General features: G+C 44.4%; 1 protein-coding gene across 1 annotated transcript in view; it reads left to right on the top strand.

The window, feature by feature from the left end:
- SLC26A8 (solute carrier family 26 (anion exchanger), member 8) overlaps positions 1-12,519 on the top strand; it is an 81,195-nt gene that overhangs the window by 61,928 nt on the left and 6,748 nt on the right. Inside the window, exons 11-16 of the mRNA XM_010848651.1 lie at positions 2,103-2,198; positions 3,503-3,609; positions 3,691-3,760; positions 4,159-4,251; positions 4,357-4,488; positions 10,080-10,445. Coding sequence (XP_010846953.1) covers positions 2,103-2,198; positions 3,503-3,609; positions 3,691-3,760; positions 4,159-4,251; positions 4,357-4,488; positions 10,080-10,445 — 864 coding nt within the window. The remainder of the gene's footprint in view (positions 1-2,102; positions 2,199-3,502; positions 3,610-3,690; positions 3,761-4,158; positions 4,252-4,356; positions 4,489-10,079; positions 10,446-12,519) is intronic.

Below are 12,519 nucleotides of genomic sequence, written 5' to 3'. Positions count from 1 at the left end.
TACCAATACAGTATACTAACGCATATATATGGAATTTAGAAAGAGGGTAACAATAACCCTGTGTACGAGACAGCAAAAGAGACACTGATGTATAGAACAGTCTTATGGACTCTGTGGGAGAGGGAGAGGGTGGGAAGATTTGGGAGAACGGCATTGAAACATGTAAAATATCATGTATGAAACGAGATGCCAGTCCAGGTTCGATGCACAATACTGGATGCTTGGGGCTAGTGCACTGGGACGACCCAGAGGGATGGTATGGGGAGGGAGGAGGGAGGAGGGTTCAGGATGGGGAACACAGGTATACCTGTGGCAGATTCATTTTGATATTTGGCAAAACTAATACAATTATGTAAAGTTTAAAAATAAAATAAAATTAAAAAAAAGAAAGAAAACTAAAACAAACAAACAAACAAATAAACCACTATTAACATTTTGGCATATACCTAACCAATATAGATAGTATTTACTTTGTATGCTGTTGTTGTTTAGTCACTAAATCGTGTCTGACTCTTTGCAACCCATGAACTGTAGCCCGCCAGGCTCCTCTGTCCATGGGATTTCCCAGACAAGAATATTGGAGTGGGTTGCCATTTCCTTCTCCAGGGGATCTTCCCAACCACAAGGATCGAACCCACGTATCCTGCATTGGCAGGCAAATTCTTTACCACTGAGCCACCAGGGAAGCAGCCTTTACTTTGTGTAATTGTGATCTAACTGTACACACAATCTGGTATTCTTGTTAATTTCATATATAACATGATACTCTTACTATCACTTATTAATCAGTTTAAATTAGTTTATCTGAGTTTTTTTTTATTATAAATAACACAATAGTGAGCAATTTTGTACATCTGCCCTTTTCTATATTTAGGATAGATTTTTAAGGGGAAAACAAAAGTTCTGTATGAAAGCATATCAATCAATATTTCTTGCTCAGTTTCTTCAGTCATGTCCAAGTCTTTGCGACCCTATGAACTGTAGCCTGCCAGGCTCCTCTGTCCATGGGCTTCTCCAGGCATATACTGGAGTGGGATACCATGCCCTTCTCCAGGGGATCTTCCCAACCCAGGGATCAAATCTGCATATTTTAAGTCTCCTGCATTGACAGGTGGGTTCTTTACCACTAATGCCCCCCTGGGAAGCCCTAGTATTTCTTAATATATGGCCAAATTATTTTTCAAAAGGTCAATACCCATTTTTAATGGAATGTCCTCAGTGTTTTAGATTTGCTAATTTAATTTGATGGACCAAAACAGTGGTGTCTCACTGTTGAAATAATCGTAGTACATCATGATTACGCTTGGGATAAAAAAAACAACACCAAATTGAAACTATTTCAGAATTTCTGTGAGTGGAAATTCTCTTAATTTGTCATCCCGTCTGAGAATGGTTTCTAAGCAACATCAGTCACATAGGTTATGTCAAGCAAACTAGACAAAGCAAAGTCAAATAGGCACAGAATAGGACACATGGCCAAAGGCCCCGGCCTTCCTATGGGTCTTGCCTCATCCTTCCACCAAAAGTGGCCACATGGAAACAGAAGGGACTAGATGATCACGACTTGTGGCTACTCTTCCTCTCACTATCTGTGTAAGTAACCAGTGATCTGACTCTAAAAAGGGCATGTGGGAGCTTCCCTTGTGGTCCAGGGGTTAAAACTTCGCCTTCCAATCCAGGGGGGTTATGAGTTCAATCCCTGGTCGGGGAGCTAAGATTCCACATGTCTTGCAGCTGTAAAAAACCAAAACATAAAACAGAAGCAATACTGTAACAAATTCAATAAAGATTTTAAAAGTGGTCCACATTCAAAAAACTCTAAAATAAAAGGGGCTTTTGAGAGCTGTTACTGGCCAAATGAGTCACATGGCCTTGCTGTGTCTTGTGTGTTTGACAAATTATAAAGGTGAGCAGAGGCAAATGTGGAGAATACCTATTTGATTGGACAGTGAGTGGCAGCACAGACCTGCTATTTGTATGAAATATTAGTGCAGAATACCTCTGTGTGGCAAGGCTGACCAAGTCTCTGTGGTTCCTTTGTGGAAATTTGGAAGCTCTACCCCTGAAGGGAAAATGAAGCAGGGTTTATTTTTTCCCCACAGGCTATAGTGGCTGGTATTGTCCTGAGTAACGTCCTACCCTACCTTGAAGCTGTTTACACCCTACCCAGTCTGTGGAGGCAGAACCAGTATGACTGTGTGAGTGGAGATGCACTGGGGAGGTTGGGAAGGATGGAGGGGAAGCCTTCAGAGAGAGAAGAGAACAAACGAAAGTGATCAGCGTGAACCCACCATCTGATGCGTCTCTGGTGTTGCTCAAAAAACGGGAGTCAAGGTTATTTGGTGCACAGAAATACTGAGACCCCATTCCAACTATATGAAGTTGGATAAAACAGAAGTCATTAAGCAGCTGCAGTTACACACAGATCTAATAAAAAGGGTTCATCATACATGGCATATTTGAATGCCTTTTAATCCGGTTAATAGAACTACATTCCAGGAGAGGGGAAACAAATCCTAACGAGAAGAGGGCGTCTTGCCAGGAAGAGTAACTGATGGAGTGCTCCCCTTTTCTCTAGAGAAGAAAACTAGAGGACATATAGGGGAAATAGCAAGAAATGAAAGATAAGGGATGATGATGCAATGACAGGAGAGGGACCCGGAAGAGGAAAGAGATCATTTTTGGATCCAGGTCCCTGAGAAGTCAAGAGGGGAATATGGTCCAGTGTACAGTTAGAGCTTCTGGTCTTTGGAGTGGAGACAGCACTTCCAACAGCCCTGGAGAGAACAAGGGAAGGTTGAGTGCAGAGACTAGCAAATGGCAGGTGGAGTAAACAGTTAAGGGACTTTCAACCCATCTTCTTTTAAAAAAAATTTTTTTTTATTGGGGTATAGTTGCTTCAACGTTGTGCTGGTTTCAGGTGTACAGCAAAGTGAGTCAATTATACATAAACATATATCTACTCCTTTAAAAAAAATTCTTTCCCCATATACACAGTCGCGTATAAATGTCAGTCCCAACCTTCCAATGTATCCCTCCCCCTCAGCCTACCTTCTTTATGAAAATGAAAGTCAAATCACCTGCTGAGAGATGCAGTAGGTGGTGGGACAGGGGCTTGAAAAGGATATTAAAGATTCCTAATGACTATCATGGGTCTTAAAATAGCAACCAGTAATTTGGTGAGTGTTCTGGGTTGCTTTCCAAACAGTATTTCTAATCTCAATAAATTCTATAAAGCAAATATTGTTAGCCCAATTTTTCACAAGCGGAAACTGATGTTTTAAGAGAAAACTAAAGAGAGATGTGACCAAGAATGCATAAAAGAATTGCTAGGCAGCCCTGGGGCCCAATCATTTGTGACAGCATCAGTCCACGTGGCTGTGGAATTTGATCTCTAAATCCTAGGTGTTGGGAGAGAAAGAGTAAAGGTGAAGACTTGTGATTTTCTCAGTTCTGCTTGTTGTCATGGTCTCCCTGTCTCCTCCTCCCTCTTTTCCATAAGCTCATTTGGATGGTGACGTTCATGTCTGCAATTTTACTGGGACTGGATATTGGACTAGTTGTTGCAGTAACTTTTGCCTTCTTCATCATCACTGTTCAGTCACACAGGTACTTTGTCTGGGGTAATAGGAGGTGGGCCATGTCAAGGTGAGGCAACTGTGACCTAAAGGCAAATGCATTTCCTTACAGAACTAAGATTCTCCTCCTGGGTCAGATCCCTAACACCAATATTTATAGAAGCTTCCAAGACTATCGGGAGGTAAGAATCCAAATGAGTCCCACTCCTTTGCCCAAAGGATGGGATGGACCAGGCCTGCTGCTTAGTATTTCTACCAAAAAAAAAAACAAAAAAAAACTAAGCTCTTTTGTTCCTCTCTGCTGCACTGCAGATACGCATTTACATTTACAAAGTGATGCAGCCAGTTAAGGATAATTTTAAATGTACTTCAGAGGGAGGAGGGCCAAGAAAAAGCGAGGTGTGAAGAAATAAGAGGGGAAAAGAAGAAAGCAGGGGGTGAAAACCAGAGGGAGGAATTTGTTAGTTCTTGATGCTTATAAAGAACACAGATTCTCCAGGATGTTCTAAGGATTTTTTTCCCCTTACTCCATGAAAGAGCTGAAAAATTGCCCTCAAGTGTGCGTTTATTTGTCTTGCAGGTTGCAAACATTCCAGGGGTGAAGATCTTCCAGTGCTGCAATGCCATCACATTTGTCAATGTTCACTACCTCAAGCGCAAGGTGTTAGAGGAGGTGAGGGCTGTCCTCTGCTTCTCCCCACCTGCTTCCCTCTCAGTCCCAGAGTGTTCTCCCCTCCCCTACTCAACACTTGAATTAGACCCAGCATATGTCTTTCAGATTGAAATGGTAAAGATGCCTCTTACAGAAGAGGAAATTTATACCCTGTTCAGTCAAAATGAAGAGGGTGCACAGCGAGGAAAGATTTGTCGGTGTTACTGCAACTGTGATGAACCAGAGCCATCGCCCAGGGTTAGAAACACCTCTTCTTTTCTCCTACATTTTATAAAGAAATGCACTAGTAGAGTTTTTTTTTAATTATTTATTTGTTTATTTGTATGGTTGCACTGGGTCTTCGTTGCTGTGAGCAGATTTTCTCTAGTTGCAGCACGCGGCTACTCTCCAGCGCACAGGCTTCTCGTTGATTTCCTTTGTTGCGGAGCACAGACTCTAGTGTTCTTGCCTGGAGAATCCTTGGTGGACTACAGTCCATGGGATCCTAAGAGTCGGACACTACTTAGCGACTAAACCACCAACCACCACAGACTTTAGGGTACACGGGCTTCAGCAGATGTGGCGCATGGGCTTCCTGCCCTGCGGCAGGTGGGATCTTCCCGGACCAGTGATCGAACCAGTGACCCCTCCATTGGCAGGCGGATTCTTATCCACTGTACCACCAGGGAAGCCCTACACTAATAGTTTTCTAAAAAAAGAAAGAGAAGAAAATCTAAACCCCTCCAGGGATTTTAACTCATAGATGAACCATGAATAATCAGAAATATCCATTTCTACTCAGAAATGGAGACAGAGGTTCCCTTTCAGGTCAGATCTTGCCCTGAGAGTAGGAGGCAGGAGACGTCTCAAGTTCTGACTCCCTTCTCAACGACCAGTGACTTATATGAGCTCAGAGCAGTCTGCTTGTTGAGATTGTCACCAGTTCCCTGGTTGTCCCTGTTTTCCTTGACTTTAATCTTAGCTCCCTGGCTGTAGATTTCTGAGAACGAGTGACTGAAAGATTGTTTCCTAATTTGCAGCAGGGTCAAGGGCAGGGTCAAACTGGCTGGGGTTCCCAAGGGTCTGTCAGGGTCTCCTAATATCACCCTGTGACCAGGGAAATGATGATGTCATGGGGAGGGCGGAGAAGAAGACATGCTTCAGAAGATTATTCTAGTGGCTGAGTTAAAGTGCTCATTCATTTCCAACTCAGACTTGGTCTAAATATTCCTTTTCCCCAGAGCAGGGCTGTTCATTTCCATCTTTGAGGATTTCATGTGTGCCTACACCCTGGAGCGGCAGCTGTATCTACACACACACACACACACACATGCACACACACACATTTCCCATCCCCCTCCTCACATGGGCACCGACAAATACAGAGCATGCACTTGTGTGTGTGTGTGTGTGTCTGTGATGCAGCATGGACTGTAGCCCATCAGGCTCCTCTGTCCATTGGATTTTCTAGGCAAGAATGGAGGAGGAAATGGCAACCCACTCCAGTGTTCTTGCCTGGAGAATCCCAGGGACAGGGGAGTCTGGTGGGCTGCCAACTATGGGGTCGCACAGAGTCGGACACGACTGAAGTGACTCAGCAGCAGCAGCAGCAGCAGGCAAGAATACTGGAGTGGGTTGCCATTTCCTTCTCCAGGGGATCTTCCCATTCCGGAAATTGAACCCACATCTCCTGCGTCTCCTGCTTTGGCAGGTGGATACTGAGCCACCCGGGGAAGCCCATTCGCATTCCCATACAGCTGAATGGAGCATACTTCTCCTGAGCTCCTGGAAAATACCAACTTCTCTGCCAAGAGGACTAACTCTACTAGTAGAATTAACACTGTCTCTGATTTTTATTTTGCATCCACATTGCACTGAATATGGTAGAGAGTGTTGATAGGGCATCAGAGAATATATTTTAGAGTAGGGTACAATCATCTAGTATTTGTTGGGCTTATACTAGGGTACCCAGAACTATGACACTGTGGAAAAGCAAACCAAATGTTTAGCGGCCTCTGCCTCCAGGTCCTTCTTCTTAATTGTGGTGTAAAGCAGATAACATAACATCCAGCATCTGAACCATTTTTCAGTGTACAGTGCAGTAGTGTTAAATACATTCACCTTGTTGTGCAATCATTACCACCGTATATCTCCAGAACTGGAACTCTGACCCACTTGGCACTTCCTCTCCTTTCCAGACCCTGGCGACCACCATTAGACTTTCTGCTTCCATGAATTTGACTATTCCAGATACCTCATATAAGTGGAATCATACAGTATTTGTCTTTTTGCAACTGGCTTATTCCATTTAGCATAATGTCCTCAAGGTTCATTTGGGTTGTTCTTTATTTTAAAAGTTTTTCATGGAAAAATCTGAACGAATACAAAAGTAGAAACAAATATAATGAGCCTCTATGTACCCACCAACCACTTTAAGATATATCACATCATATTCAATCATGTCATCAATACCCCTACCCACCTATAACCCATCAAAATCACAGGGTTATTTTGGAGCAATTCATGGAATTTTAAGTCAACTGAGGGAATTCCCTGGCAGTGCAGTGGTTAGGACTCTGTGCTTTCACTGCTGTGGGCCCAGGCTCAAACCCTGGTTAGGGATCTCAGATTCCACAAGCTGTGCTGTCTGGCCAAAAAAAGAAACAAACTGGAGAGACAACACTCTATTAATGTGACACTTAAGGTTATTATTGTATTATATCTGTCCAAAAATATACATTATTTCCCATCTCTGAAATTTAGATGTATCATATAATCAATGGCAATATTATAGTTTAATTTGCAGTGTTTTCTTTCTTTCTTGATAGCACAAAAAGTAGTGGTGATGAAAATAGGGTGGTGAAGCACACCATGCAGCATATTGCTATATTCTAAATTGTGTGTCTATATTCTAACAACTCTGAGACTTCAGGTGAAGAAAGATGGGCATGAACTCAAAAAGGCAGGGAAACATCACGGTAGTAACGGACTTAAGCCGGGCAGGAGAGAGAAAATTGGATTTACGTCAGGTAGGAAAAAAGAGGACTCCCAGTCCATGAATAGGCTTGGGCAGAAACACTGAGGTAAAAGTGAGCATGGGGTTGTCAGAATAGGGGCTTCCCCAAAGGCTCAGCAGTAAAGAATCCTCCTGAAATGCAGGAGACATGGGTTCGATCCCTGGGTTGGGAAGATGCCCAAACACTCCAGTTTTTTTTTTTTTTTGGAGGGGGGCGCCTGAAAAATCTCATGGACAAAGCCACCTGGCAGGCTACAGTCCAAAAGATCGCAAAGAGTCAGACACGACTGAACTACTGATCACAAGCACATCAAGAGTAAGAAGCTTGGCCTGGGCCGTAAGTTCAGGCAGACCCAGAGGGAGTGGATTGTGAAAACTCTTGAAAGAGTGTAGAGCAGATGGAGAGAAGTGGGGAGGCTCTCGGAGGTTTATTTTTTAGTATTTATTTGGCTGCACTGGGTCTTCATTGCAGCACGTGAACTCTTAGTTGCAGCGTGTGGGATCTAGTTCCCTGACCAAGGATAGAACCCAGGGCCCCTGCATTGGGAGAGTGGAGTCTTAGCCACTGGACCACCCAGGAAGTCCCTCAGAGGTTTATTCTGCCTGGAGAACCTTGAATCTCCCCACCACTGAACCCCACCGTCAGCTGTCCCCCCCAAGGCCTAGCCTCAGTGACTGTCAAGACTTGGGGAACATCTCTCTTCTTGGAACTGTAATATTATCACTTGTCCACACCATTTTTAGAAATACAATATATACTATCATGTATTGTTATCTTTACATTTTTCCCTATTTTTAAAGTTTATTTCACAAGCAGCATTATTAGAACAGATTTTTCTTGAAGAAACATCATCCCAACGTATACTTCTGTAGCAAACAAATTCTTCACTTTCCCACATGGCTTCCAGTTCTTGTCCGTATAGATTGCTGTTTTTGCTCAGTTGCCAAGTTCTGTCCAACTCTTTGAGACCCCATGGACTGCAGCACACCAGGCTTCCGTGTTCCTCACCATCTCCTGGAGTTGGCCAAAGTTCATGTCCATTGCATTGGTGATGCCATCCAACCATCCCATCTTCTGTTACCCTCTTTTCCTTCTGCCTTCAATCTTTCCAAGCATCAGGGTTTTTTTTCCCAATGAGTCAGCTGTTTGCATCAGGTGGGCCAAAGTATTGGAGCTTCAGCTTCAGCATCAATCCTTCCAATGAGTATTCAGGGTTGATTTCCTTTAAGATTTCCTTTATAGGTTTTTACTCATCCTTTAAATGGACATGTGCCCTCTCCCCAGGTAGAATCTGGCCGCCATGACCGCAGAGTCAACATTCACCTCTTTCTTACCATTGTATTCCTGAGGCTTGGTTCTGTCCTTAAGCAATGCCAAGCACCCCAGGCCCATTAGGAGGGTAAGAGGCTGCTGCTGCTGCTGCTAAGTCGCTTCAGTCGTGTCCGACTCTGTGCGACTCCATAGATGGCAGCCCACCAGGCCGCGCCATCCCTGGGATTCTCCAGGCAAGAACACTGGAGTGGGTTGCCATTTCCTCTTCCAATGCATGAAAGTGAAAAGTGAAAGTGAAGTCGCTCAGTCTTGTTTGGAGTGGAAGGTAAATACAGCCATGCTTTAGGAACTTCTGTCTTCTTGAGGAAGTTTGACAGACAACAGTTTCACTGATAAAAGAAGGAGGGTTGAGAAAAGGGACTGATGGAAGAAATACTGGTTTGGCCAAAAAGTTTGTTCAACTTTTCCATAAGCAGTTATAATCCAATACTTCAAAGTTATAGTAGGTGCTGGAGACTAATTAGAACCCAGGGATGAGGGAAAAGAATAAAGATGATTTAAAGTCTGGCTCACTAGGACACGGAGAAGGCAATGGCACCCCACTCCAGTACTCTTGCCTGGAAAATCCCACGGACAGAGGAGCCTGGTGGGCTGCAGTCCATGGGGTCGCTAAGAGTCGGACATGACTGAGTGACTTTGCTTTCACTTTTCACTTTCATGCATTGGAGAAGGAAATGGCAACCCACTCCAGCGTTCTTGCCTGGAGACTCCCAGGGACGGGGGAGCCTGGTGGGCTGCCGTCTATGGGGTCACACAGAGTCGGACACGACTGAAGTGATTTAGCATCACTAGGACAATGATAATGTCGCTGATGCATGTGGGGGAAGTTGGTGGGGCGGAGGGGGATGCTGTGAGTGGTGAGGATCAGGGAAGATGAATGTGGCTTTATATACATTGTTGTTTAGTAGCTTGTGTCCGAATCTTGTGACCCCATAGATTGTAGCCCATCAGGCTCCTCTGTCCATGGGATTTCCCAGGCAAGAATACCGGAGTGGGTAGCCATTCCCTTCTCCAGGGGATCTTCCCAAGCCAGGGATCGAACTTGCATCTCCTGCTTGGCAGGAAGATTCTTTACCACTAAGCCACCAGGAAAGCCCATGCGTAAACAGATGGCTAATGGGAAGCTGCTGGATAGCACGGGGAGCTCAACACTGTGCTGTGTGACAACCTAGAGGGATGGGATGGACTGAGGGAGGGAGATTCAAGAGGGAGGGGATGTGTATACTACTTGTGGCTAATTCACGTTGTTGTATGGAAGAAGCCAATATAATATTGTAAAGCAATTATCCTCCAGTTAAGAAAAAGATCAATATGGTTTTAGTCACAAGCTAGAAGTGACAATGAAATATCTAAGGAGAAAGGTATAGTGCGTGGTCTGTGTTTTCTAAGAGTTTTCCAAGAGCAAGGGAAGTGAATTAGTAGATAGAAACAGCATAGTTGCAAATACTTCCAGCCTTATTGGAGTCTTATCATAGTCCTCCCCTAACTCTGTTGTCCCAGGTTATTTACACAGAACGATATGAAGTTCAACGGGGCCGAGAGTCCTCCTTCATTAACCTGGTCCGCTGCTCACGTTTTGAGAGCATGAACACAGCCCAAACTATGTCTGAAGACCAAGTACCGTACATAACATCTTCCTCATCTCAGAGAAACCCAAACTATGAGGAGGTGGAGAAAGTTTGGCTTTCTGATGACCCCTCCAGGAGCATGACGATCACACTCCCTGAGGCTTCTGATACTCAGGTCAGGGCTACAAAACTCCTGCCTTACTCGACTTCAACTATTCTACCCAGCATCCACACCATCATCTTGGACTTCTCCATGGTACATCTTGTGGACGCACGGGCTTTGGTTGTATTAAGACAGGTAAGTACTAAGGAGGTGTTCACAAGAGCTCTGATCCCTGACTGAGTCCTGTTAGTCACTGATCAGCCACTCTGTGACTCCTAGGCCACTAGAAACTTGCATACCAAAGACAGTTTAAGGTCAACCAGAATAAAAAGAAAATGAAGCAACTCTGATTTACTAAACAAGGGTTGGTTCCCTAAGCATGGCATGTTGTTTCTCAAGGACTAAAAATCAGAAAACTCTTAACACCATTGAAACAACGATCTGTGCCATGCCCAGCAACTCCCGGCACATCCTGGGAGTTAGCTACAAAAAATTTCAAGGAATAGGTTCAAATGCTACAGAAAAGAGTTCACACAGAATTCTCTACTATTCAGCTGCTCTAAAAGGTCCTCAGGAGGTTTGAAGAAGTTGTGATGAAGTGACACATCAAGTGTGAGGTTGCCCAGTCCAGTACCCAAGTCCAGACCCATAAGGATCTTCCCCGGTTCCCTCTTCATTGCCTGCCTCTTTGGGTGAAAAAGGCAGGAAAGATTTTTCCTTCAAAAGCAGTATTCCCTGAGTCCTGATTTCTCTCCCACCGTCTCGTTTCTCAGACAGTTTTCATTTCTCTCCTTGTACAAATACGGACAGTTTAGGGGCACAACCAACCATACTGTTTTTATTGTTTAATGTCTCATAAGCACAAAATGGGTTTTCCTGGTTGCTCAGATGGTGAACAATCCACCTGCAGTGTAGGATACCTGGGTTTGATCCCTGGGTTGGGAAGATCCGCTGGAAAAGGGCATGGCCATCCACTCTTCTTGCCTGAAGGATCCCCATGGATAGAGGAGCCTGTGGGCTACAGTCCACGGGGTCGCAAAGAGTCGGACACAACTGAACAACTAAGCACAGCACACAGCAAGCACAAAATAGTGCTGTGGGAAGCTGCTAGTGGGAACCTGCCAATAAAGCACAGGGAGCTCAGCTCCGTGCTCTGTCATGACCTAGAGGGTGGGTGCAGGGAGAGTAGAAGGGAGGTCCAAGAGAGAGGGGATGTATTATACATATAGCTGATTCACTTCATTGTACAGCAGAAACTAATGCAACATTGTAAAGCAATCATATTCCAATTTTAAAATCTCATAAGTATCTTTTTCTCAGGCAGCTTTTCTCTTTTCTTTCTCTCTCGCTATTGCTCCTGCTGGCTCAGTTTCACATATCCTGAATCCACTCGCTTCCCAGCTCTGACTGCACCCACCTTTTTTTTTTTTTGAGAGCTGCTCCTTCAGCTGACTTTCCTTCTTTTATGCTCAAATTCTATGTAACAAAATATTTATAAATATTTTATCCTATTTCTTATTCCCAAGCAAATATGATTCTGTTTTAAGTGAATCCAGCTCCTCTTTGGTCTAAGGCAATAGGAAGCTTGTCATAGCAGAAAGTGGTCTGTGGAATGTGTGCTCTATCCTGGCTTGACTGCCACCCCCTGTCCACTGGACCTAAGGTAACTTATTAAATTGTATTGGGTCTTGGTTTCCTCATCTATGAAATGAGAGGCTGAGAAGAGGTTTACATTAAGAGTTTTCCCATCCATGAGACCCTCTCCCTTCCACCGCCCCCCCCAACTCCATTTGTAGACTCAGATATACTTGATTATATCTTATCTTTGGGACTGCCCCATTTTCAGTTCAGTTCAGCCGCTCAGTCGTGTCCGACTCTTTGCGACCCCATGAATCGCAGCACGCCAGGCCTCCCTGTCCATCACCAACTCCCGGAGTTCACCCAGACTCACGACCATTGAGTCAGTGATGCCATCCAGCCATCTCATCCTCTGTCTTCCCCTTCTCCTCTTGCCCCCAATCCCTCCCAGCATCAGAGTCTTTTCCAATGAGTCAACTCTTCGCATGAGGTAGCCAAGTACTGGAGTTTCAGCTTTAGCATCATTCCTCCCAAAGAAATCCCAGGGCTGATCTCCTTCAGAATGGACTGGTTGGATCTCCTTGCAGTCCAAGGGACTCTCAAGAGTCTTCTCCAACACCACAGTTCAAAAGCATCAATTCTTTGGCACTCAGTTTTCTTCACAGTCCAACTCTCACATCCATACCTGTCT

This window comes from Bison bison, unplaced genomic scaffold, assembly GCF_000754665.1.
Source record: "Bison bison bison isolate TAMUID 2011002044 unplaced genomic scaffold, Bison_UMD1.0 scf7180017864270, whole genome shotgun sequence".
NCBI classification, from domain to species: Eukaryota; Metazoa; Chordata; class Mammalia; order Artiodactyla; family Bovidae; genus Bison; species Bison bison.
Note: the sequence above shows the minus strand (reverse complement) of the source record. Positions and strands in the feature narration are given on the sequence as shown.